This window comes from Nerophis lumbriciformis, linkage group LG19 (genome assembly GCF_033978685.3).
Source record: "Nerophis lumbriciformis linkage group LG19, RoL_Nlum_v2.1, whole genome shotgun sequence".
Taxonomy (NCBI): domain Eukaryota; kingdom Metazoa; phylum Chordata; class Actinopteri; order Syngnathiformes; family Syngnathidae; genus Nerophis; species Nerophis lumbriciformis.
The window spans coordinates 24,370,941-24,392,457 of NC_084566.2; the positions used below are offsets into that span (position 1 = coordinate 24,370,941).

Consider the following 21,517-nt stretch of genomic DNA (forward strand, 5'->3'; position numbering starts at 1 on the left):
CGTTCAAGGATGGAGACAGGCTGGTCGTTAGCTTCAAGCTAACTAGCACCCGACCAGACTCCTCCACCCCAAAAACATACTTTGCAGGTCAACAAACGGGGCAAATATGTGCCTTTTGAAATGTTAATGTGCGAGGAGTGTTCAAAAGGAGTCTCTTGGAGAAGTGGCTGACAAGTTAGCAAGTGTTGCTCGCATCGCTGACAGTGACATCATCACCGTCATTGTTTACTGAAGCAGAGACGCTGACTGTGCGTAATGATAAACGCACACGCGTCGCCAGGCTCTGCTTTTTATCGATAGACTTATCAGATTTAATTTTTTATTATCTATAGCAGGGGTGTCAAAAGTGTGGCCCGGAGGCCATTTGCTAATGTTTTAAAGGCCCACGGCACATTCTAAAAATACTATTAAAATAAAGAAATACATGACAAAAGTGGAATAAAAAAGCTTACAGGTGAAATGTAATTTAGGAAAAGTTGCAATGTTGACTAATAAAACAAAGCTGTTTTTTTCTTTAAAACAGTCATTGCTTAAAACATAATATTGAATCAAAATCAATGTTTTTATGAATTATTGACCTATCCAAGGCTCCGATTACTTCACATCAAATATTTCACTTTGAAAAATATTTTTTGTGGAAGATTTTGCATATTTTGTGTGTTTGCCATAAAAAAAAACATTTTTCTTTGACAAAAAGGGCAGAAAACTTACAAATAAAAAACATTTAAAAAAACAAACAAAAAAACCCCAGATAGATCTGAGGTTGATGTAGACTCTAGAGATTTAAGCGTTAAATAGTGTGTATGCCCTGGCACACGTTTATCATAATTTCATGACCGAAGCAAAAAACTTTTTACACTTGTATACTGAAATAAATACACCTACAACTCATTAAATAAAAATATAGAAAAAACTACCGGCAGCGGTAAAGTTTAGATCCACGAAGGAAAGAAGAAAGTGAATGAATGTTTATAATTGAATACATTTACGTATGCATAAAAAATGGTTTTCTTTTGTATTATGTTTTTAATGAATAAACGTTTATGACAACCTTTTTTCAATACACAATATAGAATGTGAGATATAACTATGGAAGTAGAATTGTCTCACATCAACTTATATATATCAATATGATATTAATACATATGCGAACAGTATATTAATATACAAATATGATATACAAATAAATAAATAATTTGTATAAATAAACGCGTATTTGTAAATATATTTTTGAGATTTGATCATATATACAAAATACAATTTATAAATATAAAAATGTGACATACAAATAAATCTTTATTTTTTTATAAATAAACGTGTATTTGTAAATATATTTTTGAGATTTGAATATAAATATGCCTGATTTTGTATTTGCATATATGGATCGCTTTTTTGCTTTTGTGTCGATGAGACATTCCTACCACAAACAAGATGCACAAATAAATGTGACCAAGTTACACACTCCCCTGAACAACCAGCAGAGAGCACTGCAGCCAGAGCGGTCTGGGTCACAGACATGGTCAGACACTGGCGAGCCAATCAAAGGCACACAAGGGAGGGTCATATTACGTCATGACTTTGCCATATTAGGAGAATGAATGAATTAAATAAGTTTGTTTTGGTCATATAATCAACCATTTTGTGTGATCAGTTTAACAGTACAGATTATACATATTTCACAATCATACACATTTACACACAAAAATAAAATAAAAAGAATGACCGAAAAGGAATAGGCTGAAGCCAAGGCTTATATTTGCCTATCCTATACATTCACTGAAAAGTAGATTACCTAGAACATCAACGTTCAAAAAAATCAATGGGATTAAAGTAATTGTTACTATATTTTATAATTTTCTATTATTTCACCTTTCAAGGCTTTCTTAAACCATAACAAAGAACTACATGTCTTCAACTCATCACTGAGCTTGTTCCACCATTTAACCCCTAAATCTAATATACATTTGTATTTTATATTCCTTCTTACTTTACCTATTTCAAAAATCAATATCCCCGTAAATTATAGTTTTCTCCTCTTAATTTAAATAACCTAAGAGTACAAGCTGGAAGGCTGTTCTTTACTCGAAACATAATTTCCATTGTTTTAAAAAAAACAATATCTGAAAATTTTAACACATTAGCACTTATGAATTATGGATTGGTAGGTTCATAGTAGCATGCTTTGTGTATTATTCTAATTACCCTTTTTTGAAGTTTAATTATTGGGTCTATGTTTGTTTTATAAACATTTCCCCAAACTTCAACACAATATGGTAAATATGGAAAAATAAAATAATAATATAACATATGCAGACATTTCTTATTCAGTATGTGTCTTACTTTATAAAGAATAGCAATGAATTTGGATATTTTTCCCTTTATATATTCAATATGCGGTTTCCAACATAATTTATGATTAATTATTCCCAAGAATTTAATTTCATATACTCTATCAATATTCCTTGATTTTAATGTTGCTTCACAATTTGTCCTTGCACCACTAAACACCATACATTTAGTTTTCTTATAATTTAATGATAAATTAATATCAAACCATTTTTTTTGTTGAAGCAACTCAACCTCTATTATCCTCAACACTTCAAGTCTTCTCCTGAACAATATACATTTGTATCATCTGCAAACATAATACATTTCAATGTATTAAATACTGAACAAATATCATTTAAATAAAGTACCAACCCCGTTTCCATATGAGTTGGGAAATTGTGTTAGATGTAAATATAAACAGAATACAATGATTTGCAACTCATTTTCAACCCATATTCAGTTGAATACGCTACAAAGACAACATATTTGATGTTCAAACTGATAAACTTTTTTTTTTTTGCAAATAATCATTAACTTTAGAATTTGATGCCAGCAACACATAAGGAAGTTGGGAAATGTGGCAATACATACTGATAAAGTTGAGGAATGCTCATCAAACACTTATTTGGAACATCCCACAGGTGAACAGGCAAATTGGGAACAGGTGGGTGCCATGATTGGGTATAAAAGTAGATTCCATGAAATGCTCAGTTATTCACAAACAAGGATGAGGCGAGGGTCACCACTTTGTCAACAAATGCGTGAACAAATTGTTGAACAGCTTAAGAAAAACCTCTCTCAACCAGCTATTGCAAGGAATTTAGGGATTTCACCATCTACGGTCCGTAATATCATCAAAGGGTTCAGAGAATCTGGAGAAATCACTGCACGTAAGCAGCTAAGCCCATGACCTTCGATCCCTCAGGCTGTACTGCATCAACAAGCGACATCAGTGTGTAAAGGATATCACCACATGGGCCCAGGAACACTTCAGAAACCCACTGTCAGTAACTACAGTTGGTCGCTACATCTGTAAGTGCAAGTTAAAACTCAAAAAGGCGAAAACCGTTTATCAACAACACCCAGAAACGCCATCGGCTTCGCTGGGCCTGAGCTCATCTAAGATGGACTGATACAAAGTGGAAAAGTGTTCTGTGGTCTGACGAGTCCACATTTCAAATTGTTTTTGGAAACTGTGGACGTTGTGTCCTCCGGACCAAAGAGGAAAAGAACCATCCGGATTGTTATAGGCGCAAAGTTGAAAAGCCAGCATCTGTGATGGTATGGGGGTGTATTAGTGCCTAAGACATGGGTTACTTACACATCTGTGAAGGCGCCATTAATGCTGAAAGGTACATACAGGTTTTGGAGCAACATATGTTGCCATCCAAGCAACGTTACCATGGACGCCCCTGCTTATTTCAGCAAGGCAATGCCAAGCCACGTGTTACATCAACGTGGCTTCATAGTAAAAGAGTGCGGGTACTAGACTGGCCTGCCTGCAGTCCAGACCTGTCTCTCATTGAAAATGTGTGGCGCATTATAAAGCCTAAAATACCACAACGGAGACCTACGGACTGCTGAACACCTTAAGCTGTACATCAAGCAAGAATGGGAAAGAATTCCACCTGAGAAGCTTAAAAAAATGGGTCTCCTCAGTTCCCAAACGTTTACGGGGTGTTGTTAAAAGGAAATGCCATGTAACACAGTGGTGAACATGAGTGTGAACATCAAATATATTTTCTTTGTAGTGCATTCAATTGAATATGGGTTGAAATGGATTTGCAAATCATTGTATTCTGTTTATATTTACATCTAACACAAATTCCCAACTCATATGGAAACGGGGTTTGTATAAATAACTTAGGTCCCAATACGGAGCCTTGTGGAACCCCACAAGTTACTCATCTTGGCTGTGATTTAGTCTTATTAATTTCCACATATTGAGATCTATTACTTAAATAACTACTTAACCACTGTCGTGAAACACCTCATATGCCATAGTTTTCCAATTTTTGCAGAAGTAAGGAATGATCGATTGTGTCAAAAGCTTTACATAAGTCAATAAATACTCCAACGGTGTGTTGCTTTTTTTTCTATTGCTGTAGCTATGTTTTCTACAAAGTCCATCACTGCTAGGGATGTAGATCGATTACTACTGAACCCATACTGATGGTCATTCAGTAGCTCATGTTTGTCAATGAACTTATCAAGTCTATTTACAAATAATTTCTCAAGAATTTTTGCAAATTGAGGTAGTAGAGACACAGGTCTATAATTTGAGACCATATGTTTATCACCATTTGTATAAATCGGAATAACTTTAGCGATTTATATTTTGTCAGGAAAAGTTCCAGTTAATAAAGATAATTACGTATATTAGTATACGGCTTCATGACACAATCCATCACTTCTTTAACAAGTGACATATCCACGTTGTTACCATTGACAGATTTTTTGTTCTTAAACTTTCTGACTACTTCTAACACATCACTTTCACAAACTCCACCAAAAAACATTGAATTTTTAATGCCAAATACACGCTTGAACTTTTTGTCATCATTCATATTAAAATTATTATTTTTAGCCAGATTTGGGCCAACATTCACAAAAAACGTATTAAATTCCTCAGCTATTTCTTCTATATTTTCAATAATTGAGTTGTCATCTTTTACCAAATATGCTGTCAAATCCTTTTTGCTAGATTTTTTAATCATAGTATTAAGCACAAGACTGCGCAGTTTTTGAACCCAGAATGAAATCTTCTAAGTCATGGTCTCAGTGTGTCATGAGTGAACATGAATGATGCAGCCAGAGATCAAGCAGGATCCACTGTAAGGATTACCGTACTCATTTGGGATGATTTGACACACATTGCACTGATACGAGATCAGTATTTACATTGGGACATGGTCATTAAACGGCATTGATACAATAAAATAAGCAGCTAGCACGGTCTTTCAGATTAACTGGATAAATTAGCATTGTCTGTAACCCAGACCGCTCTGGCTGCAGTGCCCTGTGCTGGTTGTTCAGGGGAGTGTGTAACTCGGTCACATTTATTTGTGCATCTGGTTTGTGGTAGGAATGTCTCAGACACAAAAGCAAAAAAAGCGATCCACATATGCAAATTCAATACAAATACAAATACAAAATCAAGCATATTTATATTCAAAAATAAATTTACAAGTCCACGTTTATTTATACTAATTCTTGATTTTTGTATGTCACATTTTTATATTTATAAATTCTATTTGTATATATTTTCAAATCTCAAAAATATATTTACAAATACGCGTTTATTTATACAAATTATTTATTTATTTGTATATCACATTTGTATTTGTATATTTATTAATATATGCATTAGTATTAATATCACAGATATATATAAGTTGATGTGAGACAATTCTACTTCCATATACAACAGGATAATGCATACATTTATAATTTGTTTTCAAAACGGTTACTAAACAGTGGGACCCCCTTTTTATGATTTGATGGGGTCCCTGGCACCCCATTTTGAAAATTTCTAGCGCCAACACTGACTACACTAACTTCAGAACTGTTTAAACAAAGTTACAGTAATTTGTAGTCACAATTTTAAGACAAAACCTCTGTTTCTTATTTATCAGTGTGCTGAACTTTGAGTGTGTGCTTGTGCTGATAGTTTTCTTTTTACAGGGGATCTGCAATCGTAATGATTTAAGTCTGCATATTAATTTAAAGGGGAACTGAACTTTTTTGGAATGATGCCTATCATTCACAATCCTTATGTAAGACAAGCACAAATAGGTTTTTCTTTTTTATGCACTGAAATTACTAAATACATGCGAGCACAAGTCTGCTTACAATGGAGCCTATGGGAGTTGCTCTATTCTGCCAATAAAGAGCTTAAAAACCATCCAAACACTTCCATTAACGCCGTAAGTATATATGTAATGTAATGACAGGCACATTCATAAATAACATGTAATACTTACGTATTTTGGTTATTTTAAACAAACAGTGGCGCATTCATTTTATAGACTCATCACAATGTTCACTTTTTCCTTCAACTACAAGACTGACTACAAGTTATGGACACTGCACAACCCTATGCTACTATTACTAGATAACCCGATTGACAAATGTAATGATACGTTCGCGATGTATCTTAGCTTAATACATGTAAATGAGATATAGACAGGCTACTTATAATACTATATATAGTCTTGTGTGGATGTATGCTGGGTTTCTGAACGAAAAATAATGGAGAGCTTTTAACCAACGCTGTCAGATATTTAAATGGTTTCTTGTCTTTGTATTTCTCTTTCCAACTATGCAGCATCCCTTTTAAGTACTCGGGCTTTCCCCTAAATTAATTGTGGCGTACCGCCACACCTTAATAAAAGTTTTTTTTACATGAAAACAAATTAAATTAATATAAAGTATTGTAGCTTCCAGAAGAAGAAGTCAGCCAAAGTCAGATGCTATTTTTAACTTTCATTGTCAATCTAATGCCAACAACCAGCCCAATTTCAACAGTATTCCCTTCGTGCACACATGTCCCTCTACATAGGTCTGGTCCAATATTCGATAAGTCAATTAACAGACTATAAATTAAAATGAAGTCCGTAAGTTTTCCAGCATCGATAAACCGCCACTTGAATGCTTCAACAGCATTTACACTTTTCATCGGTTTCAGCAGCTATGTGGGTTTGTGCCCCAGCAAATTGAAAAGAAGGGGGTCAATCATCTTGTCCTTCATCAAGTGTCTTGGACTCTTTTGACACTTTAATTACAATAATGACATTGATCACAAAGTAAACTAGTAGTTGAGAGTGGAATAATCGGGCTTTAATCAAATTTGAGGTAAAAGGCTAAAGTAATTATGAATTAGATTTTTGCCAGAGGAAACATTTTAAAATAAAAGAATCAAAAAAATCATATCACCCTATTAAATCAAATTTGAGCACTTTCTGACAACTCAAATATATCAATATTCCACATAATCCAGGTTCATTTACTGTATAGTCAAACAAATAACCTTCAAGCACATCCATTAGGAACGTTATGAATATTGATGTGCACATTAGAAACAAAATGTTAACGATTAGCAGAATAAATAAGGCTTCAGTCAACAATGTTTATAGTAAGACTTACAAATCAATTAATAGTGGTTTAGTGAAGTCTTGATGAAGTCACTTAACACAACCAATAAAATAAACATTTTAAGAACACAAGACAAACTTTTCCAACTGTGCAGTACAAGCCACAGCCAGCCTTCATTGGTAAGATGCGCCATTTTAACAGCGAAAAACACACATGATCAAAGGCGGACCGCTCCCAAAATGTGATTTCTCCATAAAATAAAGAACGATATTAGAAGCCGATAGACGCCGTTTTAAACACCGAATGCAAACGAAAGACATGCACCTTGGTTTGCGTGTACGTCTCTGGATTTGGCGACGTTTCTCTGAGGTTACCTTAGTGGTGACGATACAAATGCAATCCATCTCTGAGAGCCGGGAGGAAGCCCGACAAGCTCAGCGTGCACGCCGACACACAACCACCGTTCACCGGCACCAATAACAGTGAGTGGGCTTACCGGAGTGCCGCCCCATTCCTCCCCCGGACCTCCGTCATCCTGAGCGGGGACAAGCCACCGCGATAGAACCGCGCGCCCTCTTGCACACTCATGCGACGTTGGAGGGTTGTCGGAAATTTCAGACGTGTGTCCCAAACTAAGTAGCTCGGTTCTATGAGGTCGCAGTGTGCTTTAAAAACGAAATTCGGTAAACTTCTTTCTATGTTGTGTGTTTATCTTCGAACCAATTACAAACATGTCATCACTCACATTGATTGCACTCAGCTCTAACTGCTGCCCAAACAATAAGAAATAAACACATTCCTAATGAAAAAACTACACTTTTTAGACAATCTTTTTACCACAGTCAGATATTCTACTTCCTGCTATGCTATCTCTCATCACGTAGGACCAAAAACTCATCACCATGGAGTTTTTTGCCGGTGTGACTCAAATGTCGAGGAGGCGGCGGCAGCAACGGCGTGGGCAGAACACAAGCACACAAATGACTGTTTCACATGCCATCCAGTTGCCACGCGTCCCCGGCCGGCATGCAACGTCATTACGGAGTGCGTTGGTTCAGTGGGTAGAGCAGCGTCCAGAAATGTCCTGGTTAAATTCCAGCTTCCGCCTATAGTCACTGCCGTTGTGTCCTTGGGCAAAAGACTTCACCAACCTTGCCCCTAGTGCCACCCATACTGGTATAAATGTAGCTTAACACCACCAAGAGTCAATGTATGTTTTTTTTCAATGTAATGCGCTTTGAGAAAATTGTGAAAAAGCGCGATATTAATATTAATTTCCCTTCATTATGCCAGGCAATCACATGACTGTTGAAGTGCTTGCCGTGGGGAAGCGTGGCTCGGTTGGTAGAGTGGCCGTGCCAGCAACTTAAGAGTTCCAGGTTCGATCCCCGCTTCCACCATCCTAATCACTGCTGTTGTGTCCTTGGGCAAGACACCTTACCCACCTGTTCCCAGTGCCACCCACACTGGCTTAAATGTAACTTAGATAATGGGTTTCACTATGTAAAGCGCTTTGAGTTACTAGAGAAAAGCGCTATATAAATATAATTAACTTCCCTTGTCTGTCGTTCCCACGTATCACCACAGCGATACGTCGGAAAGCCTCAGCTGGCATCCGCAAAGAAAGACAAAAAACCAGGAAACATTTTCACACAAGGCAAATTCAAAGTCCTTGTCAGAACGCACAAGAAAGTCGTTAATTAGAACTTTAAAGCAGACTGCAACTACACAATATGTTTTCTGGCTAAGATACTTGGAATCTGAGCCGAGGATGTCGTTGTGGCTTGTGCAGCCCTTTGAGACACTCGTGAGTTAGAGCTATATAAGTAAACATTGATTGATTGATTGATTGATGCTTCACTCGATTTGTAAGCACCTTTTTATTTTCCAATAATAGTCCTCACTGCTGCTTCCTCATTTCCAACATGAGTAGTCCGTACACACACACAACATATACACACACGGTTTAAAGAGAAGCTTCATGCAGACACGATGGTGGCGCATGAAGACGCACAGGAAGTATGAGGGTGCTGAGCAGAAGTGCATCTCTTGTCAAGTGGACTACAGTGGACCGCCCGCCAACATCAACCTGATGGATGAAGAAGCACTTATACACACCATTCTAACTACTTAGCATTTGGTGACATCTACAGGTCGTCTGCAGTAACTGACGCCGGCCAGCAGAGGCCCCGCCCCCTCCATGCCTCGATGTAGATGATTGGATGAGGCATGCACTCGCACAGCCGCCACTACTTACACATGTGTCATGTTTTGGCGAGCGTTTGGCCAACGTGTGGAGGATTTCATTTAGGAGGGCGGAGTCCTGAGTGGCAGCGGGGGTGAGGGAAAAAGAGAGGGCGTCGTCATCATTGTCAACATCATGTGTGATGTCAAAAAACTTTTTGAGCATCACCATGGCAACCCTTTCATTTATTGAAAGCTACAAACAGGAAGTAGGAAGAGAAACATTTGAACTCTGACCTGACAGCAACGTGCATGCACACACATGCTGAGCCGTCAAATGGTGCATTTGCGCTACTTACTTACACTTAGTGTTTTAAGAGTGTCACACTGAGAAGTTCGACAAAATGCAATACACTATAAGTACTTGGACATTGTACTCAACACACTCAAAATGGTGAGTGTGCAGTGATGGATACTTATATCCTTAATGCACATTTTTGTGATCATCATTTAAGGTAAGTATACAACAGTAATAGATTTGGGACAGCACTACACCGTCAACATTAGTACACCCAGGAACTACAGGTGAAACTAAAAAAATTTGAATATTGTGCAAAAGTCCATTCATGTCAGCAATTCAACTTTAAATTCAAACTAATAAGTAATATAAACTTATTACATGCCAGGTGAGATGTGTCACACCTTTGGTTAGAATTGTGATGATCATGTCTTACAGTTTTTGAAAACCCCAATTTTCTGAACATTTCAATTCAAGGTTTTTATATGCTATAAACCATAATAATGAGACTATTGCCTATGTTGCCTATGTCGTATATGAGTTTCACCTTTTAATCTAATTTTTGGAATAAACAAACCTTTGCACGATACTCAAAAATGTTTTGTTTCACCTGTAAATACACAGTGTACACAGTATTTAAATTATTGCAGTGGAGAAGAAGTATTCCGTTTGAGACTTAACACACATGCACCCTCAAACACAAAGGTGACCTTACCTCGATGCTTGTGCTAAGGCTGGGCAGTGTATCGGAGGTCACGGTTGTGCTTTGAAGGCTGGAGAAGTCCCACAGGTTGACGGGAGGCACCACGACGTCCACCGGCTTGGAAGACTCCGCCCATCTCTGGCTGTCCAATAAGGTCACTTCGTAGAACTCCTGGATGTCTGGCAGCAAGAAGGACAGCAAGTTAGTTACTACTAGTAGTAGTAGTATTAGGATGCAGCAAAAAATGTATTCACATCCAAATAGCAATTCTTATTTGTTATGATTTTGAATCAAATATTTTCAAGAATCTATTTTTTAAAGACATTTCTTTAGGCCATCTCCACGATAGCTCGCAGCACCTATGCTATACTTCATACGTTAGCCGCCAACAGGAGCTTTTGTGACCTGCTTTGAAAAGGTTGTAATATTATAATTCATATACGTAAGGGTGATTTGATTCGTTTTAAGAACAATTCGATTCGTAATTTGTGGTTGCCGATACGATTCAGGGATAACATTATTTCTTTAGAACGATACAATCCGATACAATTTAGTGAGTTGAAATCGATTCAGTAACTTTTTAGCATAAAAAAAAAAATCAACCAGTGTGCCTAACATAAATACTAGATACTAGACACACTGCAGGTGAAGTTTCCTATATTCCTGTTATTTATTGTAAGACAATTAAGTATGAATGAAATATGGATACAAACAAGCAAGTAAACCACAATTGATAGCAAATGCATTCACATCTTATTTTAATAGAGAAACCAATTTAAGAGAAAACCTTTTCGGCTCTCATTTTCAACATTAAAGACATTTTAAATAAAAGTATAGTACCGTATTTTTCGGACTATAAGTCGCAGTTTTTTTTTCATAGTTTTCGACATATATATGTTTTTTTCCTTCTTTATTATGCATTTTCGGCAGGTGCGACTTATACTCCAAAAAATACGGTAAGCAACATTTTAACAGTAGTTTTACCTTCTACTTTTGTTGTTTTTCAACATAAAAAATAACACAATATTAATATGAAAAATAAAGTGCAACCAACATTTCCACAGGTTGCTTTAACAGTAGACTTACTTGAGAAATTCAAGGGGAACTGAATTTTTTTCGGAATTTTGCTTATCGCTCACAATAATTATGAAAGACAAGAACACGTCTTTTTTTTTTTAATGATTTAAAAAACGCTTGAAAGATGCGGCTAATGGGAGTAACCGTTGTAGCGTTCAAAGCCATCCATTAATATTTTACATACACACTGCAAGTATATGTATATTGTAGTAAAGGACACATTCATAACAATAAGTAATATCCATCCATCCATCCATCTTCTACCGCTTGTCCCTTACAGGGTCGCGGGGGGTGCTGGAGCCTATCCTAGCTGCACACGGGCGGAAGGCGGGTACACCCTGGACAAGTCGTATATGTTCAATATTTACCGTATTTTGATCATTTTACTCATTGCCGGAACTAATCCCTCTGCGCATTGATTTCTGTTTCCATAGCAGCGCACGTCTGACTTCTGGCAAAAAATGTATGTTCCTACTTCCGGAAACAAACGCGTGTGTGTGTGTGTGTTCTAATCATGGCAGACTTGGTAAAAGACAACAAAGACAACAATTTATGGACAAATTAGGATTCACAACCTTATATTTTTGAAGCTGAATAATATACTGTAGGTGAACTCCTGCTTATAGAAGGGAGCACGTAAAATACGACAGCGGAACAAGAATGGGAAAGAATTCCACTTTCAAAGCTTCAACAATTAGTTTCCTCAGTTCCCAATCGTTTATTGAGTGTTAAAAGAAAAGGTGATGTAACACGGTGGTGAACATGCCCTTTCCCAACTACTTTGGCACATGTTGCAGCCATGAAATTCTAAGTTAATTATTATTTGAAAAAAAAAAATTAAGTTTATGAGTTTGAACATCAAATATCTTGTCTTTGTAGTGCCTTCAATTGAATATGGGTTGAAAAGGATTTGCAAATCATTGTATTCCGTTTATATTTACATCTAACACAATTTCCCAACTCATATGGAAACGGGGTTTGTACAATGTCATTCTCTTTCTATTGTTTCACTTTTACAAATTCTGCAGTACATTCACCAAGACGTCCCAGTGGAGTTAGAGTCTGTTTAGCTAATTGGAGAGCTAACTTACGCAGCTAGTGTGACAATGTCGATGTCTTCTGTTTTATTTAATCATCCGTTTTACTGCCGTGTTGCACGCACCGTTTAGAAACAATTAGGTATGTGAATAAAATATAGGCTTATAGACCAGTGCAGCTAATATATGGGGTGAAAAAAGTTTTGCTCTATATTCCAGAAAATTTAGGAATATAAAACAATATATCAACATATCAATCAATACACCACATATTTAGGGATGTTCTGATGAAGGTTTTAGGCTGCCGATCCTGATACCGATCATCAATGGGTGAGTTGGCCAATACCAATACCGATTACAAATATTAACTGTAAATGTTTCTATTTTCTTTATGTGCTATTTACAGTGTAACAATATAAACAACATATTTAAACTAGTTCCTGATTCTTTACTACTACATACAATTGTTTGAGCAAAACAAAGTCAATATAGTAGTACACAATAACTAAACCAAAGCAAAAACTACTACGATTAATTTCGAATCCTTCGGTTTTTACCCTTAATGTCCTCCTGTCTCCAGGGAATTATTCCCTAAATTTGACTGCGACAATGCGAACACACCAACAGTTGTTATATTATCCTCTCTCTCTCGACTCTTATTAATCTACCGGTACTAGTTAATTTCTTGTTAATAGCTGCTTACTTGCGGCGGTAACCTGGTTACATCTACACTTCTTAAATTTACTAAGCACTTATTTCTTGGTGTTGTTTATCGTTAGCTTGGCTATTTGCTTACCTGCTCTTGGCTTGATCTTAGTGTGTAACATGTTTAGCCTTGTCCTTCGGTGATAATGGTACTCACATTTCTTAAAAATGCAGTTGATTTGCTGTAATGAAGGGGATTATTAGGGGAGCGGCTCCACACTGTGTATCGAGATACACAAGTAGATGCTTGTCAGCTGGGGGACTAAACATACTGTAAATACAATGTCCAGAGGGGATTGGCATTTGTGATATGCATTTTTTCACGAAAATCATCCGATACTGATTGGTGGCCGATCGATCAGGACATCCAAATAAATGATATATTGCAGAAATCGATTAGTCACCCCAATACACGGAATCTAAAGTGCTGAGCCTCATCTGTAATTGATTTCCTTTTTTGTTTTTTACATTCATCAGGAAATCAAAAAATAGATTAAACACCTTCATTATATAACAACACTGATGCGCAGGGACAGGCACGGACGCACGCACACTACCAGCTTTCTTCTTTCAACTTAGTAGTGACTAAAAATAGATGAAATATTAACAACTGTGATGCTGTTATAAAAATACCAACACTGAAATCCAAACATGAGGACACGTGGGAGCGAGTGCACATCCTGACAAGGACCCATACCAAAATTATGAGCAGCTCCGCCCACTGCAGTATTGACACGAGAGTGCATGAAGACCATCTGCTTGGCTGAAAACAGGCCAGGGAAAGACGGACAAGAACAACAGAGTGAAGCATCTCAGATGGGTGGGGGGGTGGATTATGAAGAGAGGGTAATCGTCATGTCCACAGAGGGATTACATTGTGCTCTGCCGCCTGCTGCCTCACATTTGGACTGGACATCAGGGTGAGCGCCGCAAACGCACCTCAAGCTCCAAGCCCCATTTTCTCATGAACGCAAAGAACAAGGGAGTCCAGCCCACAGCTTTTTTGAACGTTTGTTCAAAACAATAAAATGAAAGATGGCCTGCATAAAACATTGCAAAGGATGATTAGTGTAACACTGAAAAAGAAAAAAAAAACTAATTGCAAAATGAACTATTTTAAAAAGAACGTAGCAATCCATATACAATAAAAATTGCCTTTTATTAACTAGCTAGAAAAGCTCATAAGTCTGAAATTATTTAATAGTTGTGGATTACAAAACGTAAAAAAAAATGTCCTTAAAGTGGGGCTACGGCCTATGTATATTAAAAAACTATATAATCAAGTATATTAAACATGTATTATATATAATCAAGTGTATTAAACATATCTGTATAGTCAAGTATATAAAACATGTAATATGTATACAGTATAATCAAATATATTAAACATGTAATATGTATACAGTATAATCAAATATATGTACTATGTACTATGAATATAATCAAGTATATTAAACATACTATGTACATAATGATGTATATTAAACATATACTATGTATATAATCAAGTATATTAAACATGTTTTATGCAAATAGTGAAGTATTCATAACATGTACAAAAGGGGCTGTTTGCAACTTGCTCAAAAGGTACTTTTATCAAACCAAAAAATATAACAAGAACACCACCAGCTAGCTTATCTTGTCATTACTGGTTTAACAAAAAATATAAAAAAATTTCACAATTGCTAATTTATATTGAATAGAAATTGCTCGCCGGCCAGAGGAAAAAGTCTGGCGTACAGGCTGTCACTCACAGCTGTCTCATACACACATATACGCTAGGATCATGTGCACACACACAAACGCAGCAGATAAGCCACTAACAATTGGCAGTGATGTTTTTGTTTTAATCAGCTATGCATTCAAAACTAGTGAACATTCATAGCCAAACTTTGACAAATTCATATCATTAGCCGTCAACAAGCATAACTAATGCATGTGTGCGTAATTTGCGTGCTTAAAGACAGAAGTGGAGTCAAATGCTTACATTTTCAAAAGTTAGCACCCTCTGGGCCGATTTAAGTGTATTGTCCGTGTATTATATTGAACATCTATTATCTATAATAAACATGCATTATGTATTTAACCAAGTGATAAAAACATGATGTGTATAATCAAGTTTATCTAACATGTACTAAGTGTTTTCAACATACATTATGTATATTAAACATGCATTGAGTACAGTATATAATCAAGTATATTGAAGATATCTTGGCCTACATTGGATTGGTCTGCTTTATGTGAGGTTTTTATTTTTCTGTATACAGCCGTTGGTGGAAAACATTTGGACACCCTCCCATAGAAGATTGAAATGTTCTAAGCATTCATTGGACAAAGCATTGAATAATGAATGCAGATTTACACCTGTGATCATCAAGCATCACGCCACCCTTTGATGCATCAAGTGAAGGGCAGCTCGCCACCTCATCTAACATGAGAAGCGTCTACTTACTAGAAGCTTCTAGCAGCTTAATGCAGGAAAACATGTTTAATAGGGAGCAGCAAGCTATTGTGCTGGGGATGTTGGGAATAACATTCCAAGGAATTTGCTCTCGCAGTTTGGTTCTTTTCCTCAATGAAGACCCGCGGCTGTGTGTGCATTAAGTGTACATATTCTACATGTATTGATTGTAAATTCAGTTAGCATAGATGTATTAGATACAAGCCACTGAAAGAACTCGGAATGTTCTACTTTTAATTGACACCACACTCCACCTAATAGCCAGTCACGAACAGTGTACATATCTCAGATCAATTACATCCATTTTTTATGATGACTGACACATTGAATAGCCAATGAAACATTGATTAAGCTGCTTGACGGATGGACTTTGGTCATAAAACAAGGAAGTAATGCTTGTCAGAGAAATGTGAATTAAATGTACATTTACAGCGCATCAGCATTGCACCATTGAAGTATTCTTGATGTATTTATTTTGCAAACAATTACGACTAAAGTGAAGTGAATTATATTTATACAACGCTTTTCTCCAGAGACTCAAAGCGCTTTACATAGTGAAATCCATTATCTACATCTTTAAGTTACATTTACACCAGTGTGGGTGGCACTGAGAGCAGGTGGGTAAAATGTCTTGCCCGAGGACACAACGACAGTGACTAGGATGGCGGAAGCCAGGATCGAACCTGCAACCCTCAAGTTGTTGGCACGGCCACGCTACCAATCAGGCCACACGGTTGGTAGAGTGTGTTGAAAGAAAGCTGGTGAAGAGTTTGACAAATGGTCTCCAATAGGACCAACTTTTAATCAGTCTCATTCTTTCATTTATTTTTGTATTTGAAAAAAAAGACTACAAAACGTATTAAACAGAAAACTGAGCAAACAGAGGACAAGCCTATAAGCGAGAATCTGTTGGCCGCATTCCCCCGTAAATTATTTGTACATAAGTATTTTGACAGACCCACTTGCTTTAATAAGGTAGTAAATATTTACGTTTTGACTCTTTCCCACAGTGTAACTATGTCAGCAATAGCTTCCAAAACATGCCATTGTGCCTATTAGATGTCCCGATCCTCCTCGGTCTTCTTCTACATTTATTTACTGGCAAGCCCAAATCGGAGTCAAACAGTTTACGGGAGAATTTTAGCTTGTCAGAACTCAGAAGAGCACAAAATCATGCCACTACTCCACATGAGTTGATTATTATTTTGGCTGGAACTACTAATTAAAAAATACCTGTGCTGAAAAGAGTTAACGGCCTTCTGTTGCTCGTCCTTTCAACATAAGACTTGGAAACACGTCGGACCGCATTCCTGATGCTTCCCGTTAGCAGGCAGCGAGCCAGCAAACTAACAATACTGATAATTATAATGAGCCAGCGAACTAGCAGTAAATGCTTTCATTCATTTATTTACTCATTCACTTTCCGCTTAGTTGTACTTCTAGTACTTTGGCTAAGACGTACCAATGAGCGCCTGGAAGAGATTACTCTGGAAGATGTCAATGACCCTTTGGATGGAGACGCCCAGATGTCGGTCTTCAGCGTGGTTCAGTTTGGCCCGGTACTCCTCCAGGAGGGACAGCGCCCGCTGTGCATCTATGTGACAGGAAGAGGAAGTGACCAGGTGAGTGTGGAGACATGAAGCTGAGGCGGGATATCCTCCACTGGACAGCAGCCAAATTCATTCATTAGATGTAGTGGGTGTTTTTCAATTCATCATATTTATTAATATTTATGTATATATGTCCACATTGGTTGCTTTACCATGCAAAGCAGTGGTCTCCAACCACCGGTCCGGGGACCGGTACCGGTCCGTGTCGCATTTGCTAACGGGCCGCAGGGAAACATTAAATAATTTATAAACTACTGCATTTTCTCCGACTTAACTTTTGCCTGTCCCACTAGACACACCAATAAATAAGCTTGTTTATACTGTAGATGTACAATAAAACTCCTGATAGGAAGTTGGCATTTGTTATAACTTTGTGACATGATACAATGCACATCAATGAACATCCATCCATTCATTTTCTACAGCTTGTCCCTTTTGGGGTCGCGGGGGGGTGCTGGAGCCTATCAGCTGCACATGGGCGGAAGGCGGGGTACACCCTGGACAAGTCGCCACCTCATCGCAGGGCCAACACAGGTAGACAAACAACATTCACACACTGGGGCCAATTTAGTGTTGCGAACATATAAAATTTAAATGTGACAGATCGTAGCCAAAGGCTGGTTTCCATCTGCATCTCATTGCAAAGAAACAAGCCCAGGGCTCCCACTAATTCAACGTTATAGTGAGTTGTATTTTTCATGCACTTATTTTTGCTGTATTTATCTGGCACAAATCCCTGAAAATAGTGTCTACATTAAACTGGTCCGTGGTGCAAAAAAGGTTGGGGACCACTGATGTGAATCTGGGCATTATCTTCGACCCAACTCTCTCATTTGAGTCAAACATTAAGACTGTTACTAAAACGGCCTTCTTTCATCTCCGTAACATCGCTAAAATTCGTTCCATTTTGTCCACTAGCGACGCTGACATCATTATTCATGCGTTCGTTACGTCTCGTCTCGATTACTGTAACGTATTATTTTCGAGTCTCCTTATGTCTAGCATTAAAAGATTACAGTTGGTACAAAATGCGGCTGCTAGACTTTTGACAAGAACAAGAAAGTTTGATCATATTACGCCTATACTGGCTCACCTGCACTGGCTTCCTGTGCACTTAAGATGTGACTTTAAGGTTTTACTACTTACGTATAAAATACTACACGGTCTAGCTCCAGCCTATCTTGCCGATTGTATTGTACCATATGTCCCGGCAAGAAATCTGCGTTCAAAGAACTCCGGCTTATTAGTGATTCCCAGAGCCCAAAAAAAGTCTGCGGGCTATAGAGCGTTTTCTATTCGGGCTCCAGTACTATGGAATGCCCTCCCGGTAACAATTAGAGATGCTACCTCAGTAGAAGCATTTAAGTCCCATCTTAAAACTCATTTGTATACTCTAGCCTTTAAATAGACCCCCTTTTTAGACCAGTTGATCTGCCGTTTCTTTTCTCCTCTGCCCCCCTCTCCCTGTGGAGGGGGGAGTTACACAGGTCCGGTGGCCATGGATGAAGTGCTGGCTGTCCAGAGTCGGGACCCGGGGTGGACCGCTCGCCTGTGCATCGGTTGGGGACATCTCTGCGCTGCTGACCCGTCTCCGCTCGGGATGGTTTCCTGCTGGCCCCACTATGGACTGGACTCTCACTATTATGTTGGATCCACTATGGGCTGGACTTTCACAATATTATGTCAGACCCACTTGACATCCATTGCTTTAGGTCTCCCCTAGAAAGAGGGGGAGGGGGGGGTGGGGGGGGGTCACCCACATATGCGGTCCTCTCCAAGGTTTCTCATAGTCATTCACATTGACGTCCCACTGGGGTGAGTTTTTTTCCTTGCCCTTATGTGGGTTCTGTACCGAGGATGTCGTTGTGGCTTGTGCAGCCCTTTGAGAGACTTGTAATTTAGGGCTATATAAATAAACATTCTGCGATGAGGTGGCGACTTGTCCAGGGTGTACCCCGCCTTCCGCCCGATTGTAGCTGAGATAGGCTCCAGCACCCCCCGCGACCCCAAAAGGGAATAAGCGGTAGAAAATGGATGGATGGATAAATAAACATTGATTGATTGATTGATTGATTGAAGTGAAAAGTCAAAATGAAAATGAGTAAAATATTGTTATGCATTGAATTCTCTCAATGTGGTCAGTAAAGTAGTTCATTTTGTTGAATAAAAATTCAACTTGGATATGTTAAGATTAAAAGTTTGTCAAAGCAGAAGGATAAGATACGTGCAAATAAAAGTAAAAGAGATGTTTGTGGGGGAAAATGTACTTATTGATAATAGTTTTTTTTGCTGTTGAAGAGTTTATTTTTCTGAACTTGCTTAGCACGACAAGCTAACAGGCTAGCTCTTCTTCTTTAAGTCACTTTCGCGACGCGGCCAGTCCCACTTCCGCCCGGTCCGAGTGAGGATAAAGTGGCCTGCGGGCCGGCGAAGCTTCGCCACGGTTACTGAACAGGTGTCTCCATTTTGGACTTTCTCCCCGGCGAGCAGCAGTTAGCATGCTAGCTTGCTGGTTAGTGCAGAAAGCAGCTTACCTTTCTTCCTGACGGGCATGTCCGGTTCAGCTCGGCCGGGAGCTCCGTCTGTGCTAGCCGCACAGCACTCACTGCCGCCTCCCCCCGCCTCCACCGCAGGACGACGGATTATGGCTGTCAAGACCACACACGACAACTCGGCAGTGACACGTCTCCAGTCCGAGTACCTTCGAGTCCGAAACGAGCGCCGCGTGCGCGTCCGTGCGTGCGCGAGCCCGGTCCCGAAAAGAACCTAAAGCAGAACTTGTTTGTCGTAAAGTCAACGCCCGCGAGCACACTTCTGCTCGTGCACGCGCCTGCTGTGCGTTCGTGTCAAAGTTGTGTGAGTAAATCCCTCCTCCTCCTCTTCTTCCTCCTCCCATTTCCAAACTTTCCTCCAAAATGGCGTCGACCATGTGACCCCCCCCCCCCTCCCGCAATACTCACCTTGGCGGGACGTGTTCAAGAGGAAGAAGAAGTTGTACTTTAGTATTTATGACTCACATGCCGTTCCTGTTCCTGATTGGACCTATTATTGAACGTGTGTGCGTGTCAGAGGTCAGGCGTCTCTTCCTGGTCTTCCTCCTGTCTGTGGTCACATGACTTTTATTTTTAGATCTCATCTTTAATGAATGTTTATCATCATGCCATGGTGGCCCGGTACGACACTAGATCCTTTTCAATGGCACACAGGTGGAAAAAGAAGTCAAGCGCTGCGAGCTGAGCTTCCCTTAAAAAAAAAAAAAAGCCAAAGAAAAAGCAAATAAGCCATAAGTGTTTACATTTTGCTTTATATTTATTATATGACTTATTTTTTGCCTGGTTTTGTATTTGTTTTGTATCATCCCGTGAGGTGTTTATTACTTTTTTTTTTCTTCTTTGGTTTGTACCTCATGAAGTTCAAGGGTTCAAGGGTTTTATTTGTCACATGCAGAGTACACCACAGTGAAATGCTTTTTTCCATGCTCTTCAGATATTGCGTACAGTGGGATCCAAACACTAGTTGCTGAATCTAATAAACTAAATACAAAAATTACAACAATTTGAATATCTCTGATGTACATTAATTACAAGACAATACGTTGCACAATAAGTCCCAGTAGTTCATACTTGCCAACCTTGAGACCTCCGATTTCGGGAGGTGGAGGGCGGGGGGCGTGGTCAGGGGTGGGGCGGGGCGTGGTTAAGAGGGGAGGAGTATATTGGCAGCTAGAATTCACCAAGTCAAGTATTTCATACATATATATATACATATATCTACATCCTGAAAATATGCAAACAAAACTGTGTTTACATAATTGATACTTCAAACTTGCATAAATAAATATTAAGGAATATAACATAACTTGGCTTCTGAGAGCTTCAAAATGTAATGAATAAAATGCTAAAGTTGTTGATAAACAAGCAATTATTTTAATAATTAAATTTGGTCATTTTAAATGAATTATTATGATAATTTAAAATTAATTATTTCAAATATGTTTATTTTAATGTATAATTCTATGGC

The 21,517-nt window shown here is 38.3% G+C and overlaps 1 protein-coding gene across 5 annotated transcripts in view; it reads right to left on the bottom strand.

The window, feature by feature from the left end:
• dlg1b (discs large MAGUK scaffold protein 1b) overlaps positions 1-20,416 on the bottom strand; it is a 61,231-nt gene extending 40,815 nt beyond the window's left edge. For 2 of the 5 annotated variants that reach the window (XM_061979188.2, XM_061979186.2), the window contains exons 1-4: positions 20,032-20,416; positions 17,350-17,481; positions 10,620-10,786; positions 9,680-9,745 (exon numbers count right to left, since the gene is read on the bottom strand). In XM_061979188.2, the coding sequence (XP_061835172.1) occupies positions 9,680-9,745; positions 10,620-10,786; positions 17,350-17,481; positions 20,032-20,050 (384 nt within the window). In that variant the 5' untranslated portion in view covers positions 20,051-20,416. The remainder of the gene's footprint in view (positions 1-9,679; positions 9,746-10,619; positions 10,787-17,349; positions 17,482-20,031) is intronic. The other 3 variants (XM_061979187.2, XM_061979189.2, XM_061979190.2) reach the window with 3 other exon arrangements.
• Positions 20,417-21,517: the final 1,101 nt, after the last annotated feature.